This window comes from Lepidothrix coronata, unplaced genomic scaffold, assembly GCF_001604755.1.
Source record: "Lepidothrix coronata isolate B3197 unplaced genomic scaffold, Lepidothrix_coronata-1.0 Scaffold46, whole genome shotgun sequence".
In the NCBI taxonomy this organism is placed as follows: domain Eukaryota; kingdom Metazoa; phylum Chordata; class Aves; order Passeriformes; family Pipridae; genus Lepidothrix; species Lepidothrix coronata.
Genome location: NW_016690226.1, coordinates 393024 through 409230, shown reverse-complemented (window position 1 = coordinate 409230; position 16207 = coordinate 393024). Strand labels below are relative to the sequence as shown.

Below are 16207 nucleotides of genomic sequence, written 5' to 3'. Positions count from 1 at the left end.
TTCTGCACTGATACTCATCTTTGCTGGTTGCAATTCTTTTTGCTTTCATTAAAAAGAGTTGATGGGAGACACAGTGAGACAGGAACATTTCTGTACAAGGCACTGGGGACTCCTCATCTAAAAAAATGGGTACAAATTCTGGTCACGAAAGAGGAATTCAGACTGGAGCAGGTGCTGAGAAGGGTTACTGGGCTGTTTAGGGCAATGGAGAGTTTATCATACAAGAGGAAACCAGGAGAGTTTGGCTTGTTGAGTCCAGCAAAATGAAGGCTGAGAGGGAATATGATTGCTCTCTGTGAACACACTGGAAGATAAACACCTGGGAGAGAGAAGACCTATTTAAGCTAAAGGATGGTGTTGGCATGAGAGGGAATGGATATAAGCCAGGCATGAATAAATGTAGACTTAGAGTTAGAAAAAAAGGTTTTAATCAGCAGAGGAGACAGACTTTGAGCAGCCTGACCTACAAAGCACGAGGACGATACCCCCCATCAAACACACTAGGATAAAGTAGGAATGAAGTACATCTCTAAAAAAGATGATAAGGTACAGCTGGCTGTGCCTGCAGAGGCTGGGGCTTCGTGACCTGGTGAGCCTGTCCTAGCCTCATGCTTCCATAGTGATAATTTACTAGAGGATGAACAGAAGTGTAGGCGTCCTATCAGCCATGCACCCTCCCAATAGGTGAGTGGCCAAAAATTGTCACCTGAGTGCTGAGATACCCAGGGAGCTGCAGACAGGTGTGACGACCAAGGTCACATAATAATAAGCTGAAAGAAAGCGTGGGCTGAACAGATGCAGCATTTCCCCCTCCTGCCAGTTTTCCAGCACAGGACTAGGTTTAAGCAGTAGTTTTCTAAATCCCTCTGAGGGCCTGTGTTATCATGCTGGCAGTGGTGACTCAGGAGCTATTTATGTCACATTTTGGGAATCCATCCTGCTGTGGAACAGCTTTTGCTCTCAAACAGTGACCCTGCTGTGTGTCATGGCACATAAGAAGAGGAGTAGCAGCTGTACCAGGCTGGGGAAAGAGAGGAGCAGTGGCGGTGGGAAGGAGAATTCTGAGCAACACCTGATGCCCATGTGCGTTCAAATTCAGCAAAATGAGGCTTTTGGTGCTTGGCTGAAAGGAAGTTTGAGATGTTTGGTTGATGTGGTCACCCACTGCCATCCACTTAATGGGCTCTTGCCTTCAGAGAAATGAAGATATGTTCAGCTGTAGGTATTGTCTGTAGCATGTCCAGCTGAGGAGAGCCTGATCTGGAGCAGTGGGAACCACCCAGAGACAACAGCTCTTACACTGCTCCACTCTACTATGTGTTCCTGTGCTCTGCCAGTGTACTCCTCTGGTGGGGATGGCACGCCAGGGACAGAGCTCACCACTGCAGCAGCAGCGCTGCGTTGCTCTTGAGATGCTGGCAGGGTCCAGCACTGCAGTGGCGTTGCAGGGCCTGGCTGGACTCTTCCCCGAGCACCCTGCCTGGGAGGGTCAGGGCTTGCACGCCTGTGGTCTGTCCTTAGCCCTTACTCCTACATCACTGCTGGGCCATAGGCTGCACCCTTGCTGCCTCCTTGGCTGACCATGGCTGTGCTCCAATCCTTGTTTGCCAGGCAGGGAAGGACTGAATTGCTCGAGGAGACAAGACGAAACAGCAGGAGCGTGATTTGCTCTTGAGCTTTCCTCACAAGGCTGGGAGCAGTACTGTGTTTAACCACCGCATTAGCTTTCCAGGATCATACTTTGCAACACAACGGAGAATTTGTCTTGCACGTTCAGAGCCGGCAGCCGGGAGCTGACTTGCTTTGTGCCAAACAAGCCGTGTTTGATCCCTCTCTCTTTTCCCTCCTGCCATTTTGCTGCTGGGGGTAGAGGGCAGTGGGGGAAGTTGTTAGCTGGATCCTGTGAGTGTGTGTGAAGTGAGAAGATTAGAGCAGGCTCATCACAGAGCTGAGGTGAAGGCAGGATATCTGATGCAGGGTGGGTTGTGACATCCTCTGGCAGAAGGGGGTCATGTCCCTCAGTGAGTGCAATGGGGTGGGTTTTGGGTGCTTAATTGTGTGTGCAGCAGACTGCTGAGTTTGGGCCTGTGCACAGAGTTTGTCTTACAGAAGAGATGATCAAAGGGTTAACAGAGAAAAGATGATTAAAGAAGACTGAGGGAATTATGGCACAGACCTGTCACCACAACATGCTTTTGAGAAAGAGGGCAGAAAACACAGTCTCTAAACCCACTATTTATTTCTTTTTCCCCAAAATGAGTTAAGAGCTGTGGCTTGCTGCAGCACACCATATTTCATTAATCCTAGAAGCTTGCCTCTTCTAACTAGTGGGGCTCTGGCAGAGAACTGTGGGACTGAGTCTGCTGTAAAAAGAAAAACAAAGTTTATTAGAGTTACAGCAACAATTAAAAAACCCCAGACAATTATCCCAGGTTCAAGATGACACAACATTGATAATGCTGTAAAACTCCCATCATGTTACAGTAATAATTTAAACAGCAGCTTCACCAGGTCCTAAAGGGCTTCCTTCCTGCCTCTTCATCACTGTAGGCTCTAAATATCATTCACTCCTTCACAAGGAAATGAAATACCCCCGCTCCATCTCCATAGGCTAGGGCCATAGCTGCTATTCTGTTTCTCTGAGGCATAATGGGAAAAATTGCTGAGACCCCAGTTCTCATGCATCTTCCTCCTCCTTCTCCTCACCCCTTGCAGTGCCCATCCTGGCAATGGTGCAGCCAGCCTGGGGAACCCATGCAAGGGCTTCCCAACTAAATGCCGCCTCTCAGCAGCGTGCCCGTCTGTTCGCCAGAGGAAAGAGAGGGCGGAAAGCTTAGGGCCGAGAGCTGCTGGAGTGACAGGCACAACATAAACTGCGATGAGTGTTACAGCAACATGCTGGGAAATCAATGCACTGAGCAGTGGTGCCTCGGCAGGAGGAGGAGCAGCAGTCACGGGGGATGGGATTCAAGCACTGAGACCCGAGGGAAACGGAGCAGGTGGTGAAACCTCCAGCCTTGGTGTTCAGCAGGAGAGGAGATGTGGATGCCTGAGCCTCACTCTCTTTTTCTTTGCTCGCTTTCCCACCTATAAATAGGCATAATGTAATGTAATGTAAAGTAATGTAATATAATACTTCCAAGACGGGGAAAAAAAAGACATCTTCTCTATCCAGATGGAGTTTTCTTTGGAGCCTACGAAGGCAGGTTTGCAGGAGTACTGCTTTGGCCCAGAGCTGTGCATTAGATTGGCAGACGTGGGAGAAGTGAGGACCAGCAGCAGGGCCTACTCCTGGTTCCTGCCCATCCCCCTGCCAGATGTCCTGTCCCATTCTGATATCTAGGGACCAGGAATGCTAGTGGGCAGCTCTCCATCCCATTCAAGGCAATGGTTCCTACTGAAGGTCCAAAAGCATTCCCCTGCAACAAAAGCATCACCCCCTCCTCTCCCTCCTGTGGCATGGCTCAGCCCCGCTGTCTGCATTTGCATGTGAGGAAACTGAGGCTGAGAGAAGAGCGCGAGGATGACCTGGCTTCCTTTCTCCATGTCCAGTTTCCAACCATCCTCTCCTGGCTGGTTGTTATCCAGTTGTTAGCCACTGTGTGAGAACTAGAAATGCGTCCGTAGCAGGTAAAAATGGTCCTGTCTCTAAGAAACCTCAGGTGTCATACTTGGTTGTGTTTGTTTATGAGGGGCAAGGAGGGCTAATGGAGCATGGCAGCAAGGCTTTTGTCCTTCAGTGTCTGTGGTTTGAATTGGTGCGATATCAATAGTTCCCAAGTCCCTGCAGTGATCGTGCAAGGCATGACCACCACCATTCACTGGTCCTCTTGTTAGCCACCTCGGAGATGTCAAGAAATTAAACCTGAAACTGTAAGGACAAGCAAAATTAATGGATCACAAATCGCTTATTAGCTTTCACTGATGCTGATGGTAATGCTTTCAATAAGCCTAATGAGAAGTGTTTGACTGTCTCTGTGAACTTGATTATTGATTATTAGTGAACGATAAGAGTCATTTGATATCTTGCTGATGCCATGCTCCTATTGCTTTGCAGTTAAAATGTCAGTTAACATGCCATTTAATATTCTATTAGTATTGAATTAGCACTTATTACACTGTGAAAATCATCACCATAAATCCTTATTAAAGCGTGATCCATACAGCTGGGTGGCATCTCTGGCAGACTAAGAAGGTGTGTGTGTGCAGACAGACTAACGGAGATGCATCATCCACATAGATGCATGTTCAGAGCATGTCGGGACTGGGAATTTTCACATTTGTATGTTGATTTTCTGTGACAGTTTGAAAGGAACATGTATGGTGAACAGAGAGCTCAAATCCACTTCACTTATGTTTCCCATTTTCCTCCTTTCTTTCTGCCCTTCCCTCCTTTTTTTATTTTGGTAGCACATGCTAACTTATTTCACGGGCATTTGCAAGGTTTTCTGACTATAGCTATTGACCACCGTCTAGGGCTGACCTTGATGGGTGTAGGACAGGTAATTACATGTTTTCTCTTCAAAAGAGAGGAGGGAGGGTCCCCAGGTGAGCATATCCTCAGAAGGATATGCCATGCTCTGACCATGGCACTGAGCTGTTACTGACACGAGGCATATGACAGGGCCATCTTTGCTGCCTCCAAAGAGAGTTTTATAATGACTAAGTGCAGGACAGAGCCATGGAGGGCTGCGCTAAAGGTTTGGAAAGCAGCCTGGCAGGACTGGTGCAGTGCCCTGGATCTGCTGGAGACCAGCAGCACATACAGGTGTTCTGGAGGATTTTCAGAAGTGACAGAACCTTCAGCTCCCACTGACTTCAGCTGTTAAACTGCTTAGCTTTTCACCACCAAAAGACCTAACTCCTGATTCTTGGTGCTGTTACGACTCTACGCAGAAACGTATGTGCAAGAGGGCTCGTGACCCTTAGACAGCCAGCTCTGGAGGCAGTCTGGATGTTCCTACAGGACTGCTGCTCCCAGACCTGGGGCACACTGCCCTCCTTGGGTCCTTGCTTTTACCTCCTGTCAATGCTGATTACAGCCTGGGACAGCCAATGCAACTGGAGTCATGCCCCATTGTAGTAGTACTGTTTTCTATATGTAAGTGGCTGCTCATGGATTCCCCTGCCTCTTTCTATTTGACAAAAAGCAGCTTTTTAAAAACAACTGAGATCACACCTGAGAGCTCACCTCAGGGGCAAGTGCCTGCCTGGCTGGGAGGGTGGGCTCTGGCCTGAGGGCCAAACCCTCTCCCCACCCTTGGCTGGATAGCAGTAGTAAGGGACAGGATCTGTTGGGCTGCTCTCTAAAGCAAATGTTTGTTGGATCAGACAGAGCTGCTTACAACTTGGCCAGCAGTGTGGTGAGCCTCTCATCGATGCTCACGCAGCTTGGCTTTCCTCCTGCCCACAAGTAACCCCAGAACAACTTGGACACGGCATCCATGGGCATGCCAAAAGGGAGTGGGTGAGAGGTGCCGGCCATAATGGTAGGGTCACATCACAAGGGATGGCAGCTGCAACGCAGCATGAATGAAATGCATTCAAATAGAGGAACTTGGAAAATGTCTGACCAATGCTAAAAGGCTGTATGAAAGCCTACTGTCAAATATTTGTCTTATCTTGAAGCAATAATCTTAATCCTCTCTCTTTTCTCTTTCAAATACAACACATGCATGAATAGTGAATAGGACACAATCCTGTGCAATGTGATGTAGAAGACTCTGCTTGAGCAGGGAAGTTTGACCAGATGACCTCACTGTGGTCCTTTCCAACCTTACCCATTCCGTGATTTTGTAGCAGTGGTGGGGAGAGGTGCTGGCTTATTTGGATGCTGTGACACTGGGCAGAGCTTTGAGAGGTGAAGGAGCAACACCTCTGGAGACTGAGCTTCCCCATTTATCCACAAAACAAATGTGGTGTGAGCTGCTGCAGGACAAACCCTCTCAATCTATCTGGGCCCACCCTGGTGGGTACAGCTGCCAGGAGGAAAGAGGAGTTATGTCTCTGTGTCTTCTTCAGCCCTGGTCCTCTTGAATAAGACACAGCTGAGAGTGAGCAGGACGTGCCTTGTATTGGCATCTCCTGATCTCTTCTGTGCAAGTTTTCTGGTGGTGGGAAGTGATGCAGAGCAGGTGCCTTTGCCAAAAGTGGATTTATCTTCGCAGCACCTTGTCCGCTTTGTCAAGAAACAAAATACTTCTCATGCAGTTGCAACAGGGTTAGTCCGTCCTCTGCCTTGTGATGGTTGGCAGTTGGGGCCATGGCGGTTGCTGCTCCTCCTGCTGCTCCTCTGCTTGCCACCCCTAGCTGTCATTCCTCCTCTCCTGTCCACTTGAGATCTTCACAGGATGTGCTGCGTGTCTCATAGGGATGGCAGTGACACCCTGCAGCCTCTCCTTTTCAGCCTGAGATCTGCACTTGCCTGCACAAGCAGGCAGATGTGCATCAGCGGGGAAGGGGGGGTGTGTGTGTTAGAAGGGTAAAGTCTGAGCAGTGAATCCCTCTTTCCTCAAACCTATTTTTGGTCAGAGGGATGTAGAAGGGAGATAAGCTATAGTTCTCTCCCCTTGTGCTGCTGAAACTGAGGGATGGAGGAGCTGTGCCCTAGCTGACAAAGCTGGAGCCCTGAACCTTTGCCCTCCAGGCTGGAAGAAGTCTGGGAGTGTAACTCTCTTGTATACTCAACTTTTGAAGGTGAGGGAAAAGCATAGGAAGAAGTACTTCTCACCTTTCCCATTGTCAGGGTTAGAAGGGATTTGGTGATCAGGATCTCTTTTGGCCTTCCAAAGTAACTTTTGGTGCAGGTATAAAGAAGAGAGAACAGGAGACATGACCACCTCAAATCTCATGGTTCATTAACCAAAAGTTCCTGAAGCCCTTAAAAAATCATTGTGAAATACATGTCCATGGGACAGCAATGATGAGAAGATGCTGTGGTTCACTGACAAGGCAGGAATATGCTATGAAATTTCTAAGCAAAGTAGTAAAGGGGAGGGACAAAAAGGAGATGATGGAGAGGGTTGTTGATCTCCCGCTCACCTTTCTCATCCTCTGCAGGTGTTATGTAGAAGACAGAAGCTCCAAGGTGGCCTGGTTAAACCGTTCCGGCATCATTTTTGCTGGAGAGGACAAGTGGTCCCTGGACCCTCGAGTAGAGCTGGAGAAGAGAAACCCCCTGGAATACAGCCTGCGAATCCAGAAAGTGGATGTCTATGATGAGGGGTCCTATACGTGTTCAGTGCAAACACAGCATCACCCCAAGACTGCCCAGGTTTACTTGATTGTGCAAGGTAAGCAACATACCTGTTAAGAGAGCAAAGAGCAAAATAAACAGTGAGTTGGGGGATCTGTATCTTTCTTAGAGAAACTCCAGCCTGTGTATCCCTTATGTTTACAACAGGAGCCAGCAGGACTGTCCCCTTCCACTGCAGCACAGCATGGCTTTACTCTGCTGTCAGTTTGTCCTTTTAAAAGTGGTGACAGAGCAGGGGACACCAGTGATGCCAAGACATATTCTAGTATAATGCAAACCTGGCTCCTTGCTCAGGTTGTTTTGGCACTGAGGGGAAAGCATTTGTTCATAATGACACTTGTCAGAACATTGTGCTTGCTTCATCTCTTCCCAGACAAACCTCTGGTTTCTTCGCCTCCTCCTTCCTCCTCAGGTTTCCTTTCTTTTTTCTTGTGTCAACAAGCTACTGTGATGTGTTTTTTGGCCTTCCATTGTCAACTCTTTACAAGGCCGGGGAATTAATTTTTCTGGGTGTTTTTCTGTGCTGGGTCATTGGTTTGCAGGGTGTGCTGTCACTAGGCATGTGTGAAACCTGGTACCTGAGATAGCTGCCATGTACCTTATGTTGCCCTCTCCTTTTTTAGCTGCCCTCCTCCTGTGTGGGTTGTAGGGAACTGGAAACTTGGCAAACCAGCACTGTCCTATCTGTCTGCCTGCATTTATGGTATAACAGACAGTAAACACATTAAAGGGTTCACCAATTACTGGTAAGGGCATTAGTGAGTTTACTTGTTCCATCCTGTCCTGACCAGAATACCAAACAAGTGAGTTTACTCAGTTTTCTTTTGTTTTTCTTTTGATATTCAGGCCATTGTGTCTATCTGTCCATTTATCTAAAATATTTATAGAGCAGCTTAGGTGATGGGTATGTATAAATGCATTTGATACATATTACAGATATGTTCGATTTCTACATTATCTTTCAGGCTGGGGTTTTTATTTCTCCTGATTTGTCTACTGACCCATAAGGCTGTAGATTTTATTCCTCTCAGCAAGTTTTTTAATTGCTCTGGATATAAATGCATGCACAAAGGGACTTTTCCTCTTGCTGGTACTACTTGGCAAACCGGGGGGCTAACAAGCTTACCAAGTGTTTATCTGCAAGGTGAACAAGTCCAGACATATGGTCAGAGGTGGTGCTTTACACACAAGTGTAGTGAGATGGAGGGCTCCTGGTTTGCCTTGCACAAAATCCTCCCCCAGCAGCATGAAGAGCGGCACACACCAGCACACAGAGCAGCTCTCCCGGCCTGGCCGAGTGTTCGCTGGAGTGTGCCTGGTGTGAAATGCACTCAGCAGCCCTGGAGCTGTACCCTGCCTCGCTGCTCGCTGTAGCAGTGCATAGCTAACCGTCTGGAGGTGGTTTATTGCTGGTAAAATCTCGCAGCGCACAATTTCCATTTACCTGTCAAGAAAAATATAGGGATAAATGAATTTTAGAGCCATGCACATGTATTATTAATTTTATTTGTGCCTATTAGGTATGGGCCTAAGCAGCAAAATTGAGTTCTCTAGCTTAGCTTTCACCTAAATATATAGGTATCCGTCTCTGAACTACTGCCACCTTTCTGAGAATGAGAAAATTTAAGTTTTGACACACCTAAACTCTGGATGCCTGTAAACAAGGTATCTGTGGGTAATCATGTTCCAATACCTGCTACAGATTTAGCCAAAGACCTGTTGTGATATCGCGCTTACGTAATCCTGTAATTAGGTGAAATTCATAGCTTTAATTTTCTAAAACTAAATTTCATCTGAAAAAAAACCAAGCAAAATATAAATAAAAAATCCTTTACAAATTGGAAGAGTTAGTCTCATTTTAAACCATGTTTTAAAAATAATGTTAGAGAAAAATATGTTAGAATCCCTTTTGTCTCTGAGTATCATATAGTCATATTGATTGCTATTTTTCTCAGATTTGCAGGTTGTCTGCCTGAAATATAGTCTGATGTTAGTACAAATTAAAGGAGTTTGGATATTGAGTCATGCTAAGCTTGTTATTTATTTAATGTAGTTTATTTACTTCTTGTGGTTTTGTGTTCATAAATTTCAAAATGTAGGCTATATAAAGCTTTGGGCATCCCAAATGTAAAAATAATAAAAAAAAGAAAATACAGCTCCGGAAACATTAAATGACAACTGATCTGCCTGCTAATCTGTGAAGAGAATTTCTGGAATGATGGTCAGTGATTCCCTTCAAAAAAGCCCAGGGAAACAGAAACAAGCCAGGGTCAGAGACACCTTGCTGTCTTTGTGCACACAGTTGACGCCTGGATTAGCCAGTGAAAGATACTGCAATGATAGTTGCTCATGCCCTGGAAACAATAGGCTGTTTTAGGGCCATGCCCAGGCTTCCTGTTCTGCTCACTCAGCACTGTCATGGATTTTTCTGATCCCCTCTGCACTGTATCCTAAAGACAAGTCCTTTATCTCCCCTGGTTCAACTCTCTCATCTGTCTAACCCCTGTGGAAACCCAGCCTCTATTACCCCTAGAAATAATTGGGATAGCTATACCAGAGACTAAGAAATGAGTAGGCAGATACTAGAGGGCTGTTGGAGCCCTTATAACTAGAGACCACTCCATGTCCACAATGCCAGCTGAAATAGATGGGCTTCAGTGTATCCTGAGGATACACTGCATTTAGGTCACTGCAGTCTAATGGAGTTGCCTTCTAGGAGCAGGTCCTTTCCTTCCTTGAGCAAATCAGCTTTCTCCAGGGTGAGCTCTGCTTGGTAACCTCTGCTGGCCAGAGATGCAGAAGTATATCACAGAAAGAGGGACATCACCTCTCTAATGTGTGTGCCTGTGCCCTCCAGTATTTCCAAGGGAAGAGCCATTTCTGGTTTGTCAGCCAGCACCAGTCTCTATATAAAAGCCTACTCAGTCTGCTCCTTTCCTCTCTTAAGTGTTTATATCCACCGATAGTATCCTTCTCAACTGGGGCGTATTGCAGACGTCTAAAAGGACATAATTAAACAACACTTAAAAATAAATCAGAACTCCATGGACAGCTAAAAGTAGAAAAAGTTTTCTTCATAGGTCTTTCCTGCTTTTCAAACATAAAGCCAACTCTGCTGGTAGAAGTAGGCATTCACTGCCAAAAGATTAGTCAGTGCAACTGTGGCCATCTCTTCTGTCTTTCTGACTGAGGTGGGCAGCACTGCTTGCAAGGTAGATTGCACTGGAGCAAACTGTGTCTGCCCAGCTCAGTTTTTGTGATGCTGGTGCTGCACTCTCTGCACTGGAATGTATAAATGAAGAGAATGCTCTGAACCACCACCTCACTCAAAGCATTTTGTGCTGTTTCAATTGGAGTGTAATGGCCACTAGCAAATCTTTCTGTTTCCTACTCCAGATATTTCTGTTGGTGTCTGATCAGAAGAGTAAACATTTGGAAGGACTTGCAAAAGATGGTCTGGTCCCTCCCTATGCAGTGAGACAAGACCAACTCTACAGTGGTTGCCCCTAACATGTATTTTTTGAAGACACCCTGTGCCTGCATAGCTGGTGCATGTCCATTATTCACTCTCCTTGCATTTGAAAAACCTTTAGTAATGTATGATTCAAATTGATTTCGCTGCCAATTATTTCTGGTCCTTCCAAGATATGTGGTGGTTATTTCTCCTCCTCTTCCTCAGAACTACCTTTTATCTGCCTGAAACCCATTAATTCCTGTGTCTCAGATGCCTCTAGTCCAGCTTAACAGGCTCATTGTTTCTCACAGGTCCTGTTTTCCAATCTTTGTGTCATACATATTTCACTACTGTTTGATTTGTCTACATGTTTTCTTAAATTTACTGTCCAAACCCAAGAAAGGAGTTCCAGTTCAGGATTCAGTCATGCAGATACAAATACCAGCCATGTTTTCCCTATCACACTTCACTTACCTAACCCCAGAATGAATGAGATTTACCTTTTTTTTTATGAGTGCCTCATTACTTTCGCTTAGTCTCCCTGCAGCTTTCTAACCCTCTCTTACTGGTCTGCAGCACAGTCTGCATCTCATTCTCCACTTCTGTATTTGAACATTAATTGTTTTTCCTCCCTTCCTGAGCACAGTGCTTTGTGCTCGCTGTTGCTGGATGCCATCTGGTTGGTTTCTCCATGGAGACCGCTTCTTCAATTTACTTATGATCCTGGTCTCCAAAGCACTTGCAACTGCCCCCAACTTGGTGTCATCGACAAAAGTCAGGTGACTTCTTTCTGTTCCTTCATGAAGGTGTTAATTAAAGTATTCAAGAGATCAGGACACAAAAGCAGACTGTGGTGGGAGCCCACAAAAACCTCCATCCCTGGTTGATAACGATCTGTTGATTGCCGCTCTTTGAAGCATCCTGATGGTGATTTAACATCCGACATATTCTTGTAGCTTGTTGAAGACTGTCAGGTCTTCTGAAGTCAAGATATATCTCATAATCACACATACTGCTCCTGCATTATCTGCTATGCCAGATATCCTACAAAAAAGGGAAATGAGGCTGGGGTAGCAGGATATGTGCTTGCCAAAAGTACATTGCTTATTTTTTCTTTCACTCTGTTATTATCCTCTCGGTGCTTATAAATGGGATGTTTAATTATTTGTTCCAGTATGTTGAGTGACTTGTTCCAACAAGGACACAGTGACTGCCCCTTTCCCAGCATTACCTTGGCTTCTTGTTCTTTTAGGGCGATATCCTCATGCCGTTCTCAGGCATTAAATATCAATAGAGAAATCTCTATAGTCCTTACTTATCTCATCAGGGTCACAGACACAAAGGCACAGAGGTTTTAGCATGCATAGGGTTTAAAAGTCCTGCAATAAAGAGATAGGCCTGTCCAAGTCAATCTAAAGGAATAACTCTATTAGGAGGAAGCAGATGGTTGCTATATTTGCTGTCCAGAGCCTTTACAGCTAGGCATCATTGTGAATGGAGGTGTTCGGGAACTTTTCAATGAAACAAAAACATTCCACTGTTTTTGACTTTTAAGTTTTAATTTAATCAGGAAGGTTTTAAAGGTCTGAGGTACTTTTTCTAGTCAAATTTGGGAAGACAAAAAGGTATAGCATTGCCACAGCCTATCTAAAAAATAGAGCATTCAGTTGAGGTATGAAGAACTCATGTTCACATTTTTGCTCAGAGGCTGGGACTCCTGTAGACTCACTAACATTTCTTGTGATTCCCAGTTACTGGCTGTTCAAACATGTGGGCTCTCCCTTGGTTTAATGTTTATTTCATGAAAAAAAATAAATGAAAAGGCTTTGTCATTTTTGCAAAACAAAAACAAATTTAGAAAATGTCAGCAGCAAATGTTCACTAAGAGGAATGCTTATTTACTGTCCTGTCTTAATCACAAACCTAAAGTCAAATGCATAGCAGCTAAGGCGAAATCCTACAATTTTCTTTCTAACTGATAGGCACTAATGTGTGATAAAAAGCACAGAATGTAGCCTTTCTCCATTATGAATTGCCTTTGTAGAGCTCCTTGCTTGCAAAGATTCAGACTCACTAGTCATTGTTACAAAGTGGTATAAGGATGTATTTGTTGCTGCTGGGATTTAACCATAGAAAAATTATTAATAACTCTGTGAGTAGAATTGCTGTGCCTCCTCTCAGTCCACTCTCCTGAAATTAAAGAACTTTGTACTGGTGACTGGCACAGCACAGCAGAGAGAGATCCTTTAGCCAGAAAGGCAGCTGAACCAGTCTGGCTTCCCCAGTGTGTGAACTGCTCTGCCAGTGTGCCCCTTGGTAAGAGCTGGGTCTAGGGCTGAGGAGGGAGGGTGTTGTCCACCATCCCTGGAGGTATTTGAAAGATGTGTAAATGTGGCTCTTAGGCACATGGCTTAGTGGTGGACTTGGCAGTGCTGGGTTAAAGATTGGACTCTTTGATCTTAGAGAGCTTTTCCGACCTAAACAGTTCTGTCATTCTATGATCCGCCCAGACCTTGCCTTCATTTCTGAGGACAGCAATGGGGAAAGATGATGCTTTAGACTTAGAGACTGTAGGAAAGGTCTCTGATCAGAACTGAAGCAAGGCACATGAGTGTGTATTCTAGGAGCCTGAAGTGGTGGTAACTTCTGCTGATCACCAGCCTGGGTCCTGAGCCAATGAGCCAGAGAGGGGGGTCTTCCGATCAAATGTAGATGTGACCATTGCAGTGGTTTATCGTGTACTCCCTTTGTCATTAGTGAGGAGACAAGTCTCTTCTCAGGCACAGCCCAGTTCATCCTTAAGTAGCCATCCAAAATTCATCAGATGAATTGACCAATGGAAATGTGATTGTCCCTCCCCTGGCTGTAGCAGGAAGCCCAGGGTGAGCAGTGCATTTGGTGCCATGAATACTCTTAGCCTTTCCACACCTCTTTCAGTCAATCTTCACTGGAGTTTATTTCCTGCCAGAATATGTCATTGGTGGCTGTCAGGACTTGCAGGAGGTTGCTGGGAGACTGGAACCAGGCTGGTCTTGAGCTTAGCAGATCTGTGGTGGGAGCCCACCTACCCCTGGCATGCCTGGCCTTCCCACCTCTTCGACCAGCACTAGAAGCAGAGTGGTTTGAAGAGATTTTTCCTTTGCTAGCTAGACAGTAAGTATGTTGGAGTCAGATGCTGTTCTCTGAGAGATTTTGACTTCCCCACTTTGTGGGTGCAGAGCCCAGAACTCGGAGGGATCTTTCTGAGCACTAACACTGTAGTGTTTTTCATTCCAGGGAGTATGCAGTAGGTAAGAACAAGCACAGGCCACTTTGTCTTTTTCAGGACATAGCCCCCATGGGAAAATAACAGCATATTTGGCATGCTGTTGCAAACAATAATGAGGTGACATGGGAATATGAATTTTCTGGGAAGTAGGAAAAAAACCATCATTTTAGTGGGAATGGTGGGGGAGGAGAAAAAAAAAAAGGTTGGAGGGAGGAGATAAAGTCAGGTTACTACAGGGACTGGAAGAGACAAGTCCAGTATGCTTGGAAGGAAGTGACAGCAGATCAGTTTGATGGGGAACAGGGAATAATCTTGGGGAACTGAAGGATGTCAGATCTTGCTGCACCCCTTTTGCTGTTACCATGGACCTTAATTTCTTACCAGCAAAATAATTCCAGAATGTGAGGCACTCGGTAGTATTGGTGGCAATTTTTCTAGGTTTTCCATGCTGGTTTGTTTTTGCAAAGTCATAAATTGCAGGAAAATGCACCTGGTGTTTCATAGGTTATCAAGGAACTTCCTTCCACTCCCCATCTAGTATTTTTATTGCCTCCCCATAGTGTCCTGATGCTCTTAACTTCTGTTTTCCTATCTCCAGGCATGCCTGGAATGTTACTATGCATCACCAGCTTTGGCTCATTATATTGGTTGGATCTTAGCACTTCCTAGTGCATAAATCAGGAGTTTTTTCTGGAAATATTTTGGTGCTTGCTTTGCAGGTGCAGGCAGGAGACAAAAACAGAATACTTCAAAAAATGCTTACTCATTTTAGAGAAAGAAGCATAGCACAAAATATATGGAATTCTTTCATATGGCTGGGAGGAAGGATCTTGGTATGATAATCCAAGTCCTTAGTAATATAAATCAGCTTAGCTTGAGTGGTCTCTTCAGAGCTGTATCAGCTGACTTTGTGTGATTTTGTCAGATCAGCTGATTCTAGATTCATACCAGTCCTTTGAAAGATTTTGCCTTGTTATTTCTCAGTTTGATGGTCTCAGTCTACAGTCCCAAGTCTTAGCCCAGACTGTAAGACAGGGGAGCTGGGACAATATTTTTTTCTCAGCTCCAAACACAGCAAGAACTTAGTCCCACGACCAAGTCCAATAGTCCTTGAGTGAATGCAAATAACCATCAGTTTTAAAGCCAACTATGTTCCTGCTCCCACTGCTGGAAAAAAGCTGTGGTAGCACAATAGGGTTGCCTTGACCTGTTGCAAACTTTGAAATTTGACCCAATTTTTCCACAAGAGGATATGTCCTCTTAGACATCCTAAGTCATAGATTGCCATTCCCTATTCCCTCCATTATGAACTGTGTGTTGTCAGTAGTGAGTGAATAATTTTTTTGGCCACATCCTCTTGAGATCTCTTTGTAGAAAAAAAGTATATCAGGAATAAATATTTTACTCATTTTACATAGCAGGCCTGTAACTGCTTAGTGGCTTGAAAATGAGCAAAAATCTGTTTTTTAAAAATCCTCAAAAAGTTCTGATCTGAAGCTTTGGATTTCTAACACAAAATAATGAGAAAAGATACATAGCTAGTCTCTATTAGATATTTAAGGATCAGCTTGTCTCTTTACTTGCAATGTGGATGTAAAACATCTCAGCCTTGGCCATATTGATCACCATAACTGGTCTACTCTGGCCTCAAATCGGGAGGCCTGGAGACACACCATCTATAACGCAGCTGTCTCCTTCGAGAACACACGCAGGATCACTCTCGAGGAAAAAAGGCAACGCAGAAAGAACCGTGTCTTGCAGAATAGACCATCTAAGGAGTCTTTCTGCTGTGCCTTTTGCAATTGGATATGTCTGTCACATATTGGCCTTATAAGCCACCAGCGTGCCTGTAGCAAATGTGGATAGAGCCTTCCCAAATCTTCGTTCGCGAAGCCCAGCCATGATGATGATGATGGATGTAAGCTAAGGTTAATTATTCTCCACATTTCTCTGTCTCAGCTCAACCTTTTCCATAACTTTACTGTCCATTTTATTTTCTTTCTTTTAGCTGAAAGAAATACTGCCAGGTTGAGATTAGCTAGATTTGTGGTTCGCTCAGTTGAGCTTTTATTATATCCAAACCCTAGAGGTACTGAGAGCAGCTTGGCTTCCTGAGGAAACAAGGGTGTATGGATTTATTTATATGGTTATGCTGTTTGCTTGCCTTTCTGCTTGGCAGTCCTCTGCTCACCTTACTCCAGCACCCCTCATACCTGCTGTAACCTTGCCC

The 16207-nt window shown here is 45.1% G+C and overlaps 1 protein-coding gene across 1 annotated transcript in view; it reads left to right on the top strand.

Annotated features, from left to right (window-relative positions):
* LSAMP (limbic system-associated membrane protein) overlaps window positions 1–16207 on the top strand; it is a 254221-nt gene that overhangs the window by 87590 nt on the left and 150424 nt on the right. Inside the window, exon 2 of the mRNA XM_017814594.1 lies at window positions 7060–7292. Coding sequence (XP_017670083.1) covers window positions 7060–7292 — 233 coding nt within the window. The remainder of the gene's footprint in view (window positions 1–7059; window positions 7293–16207) is intronic.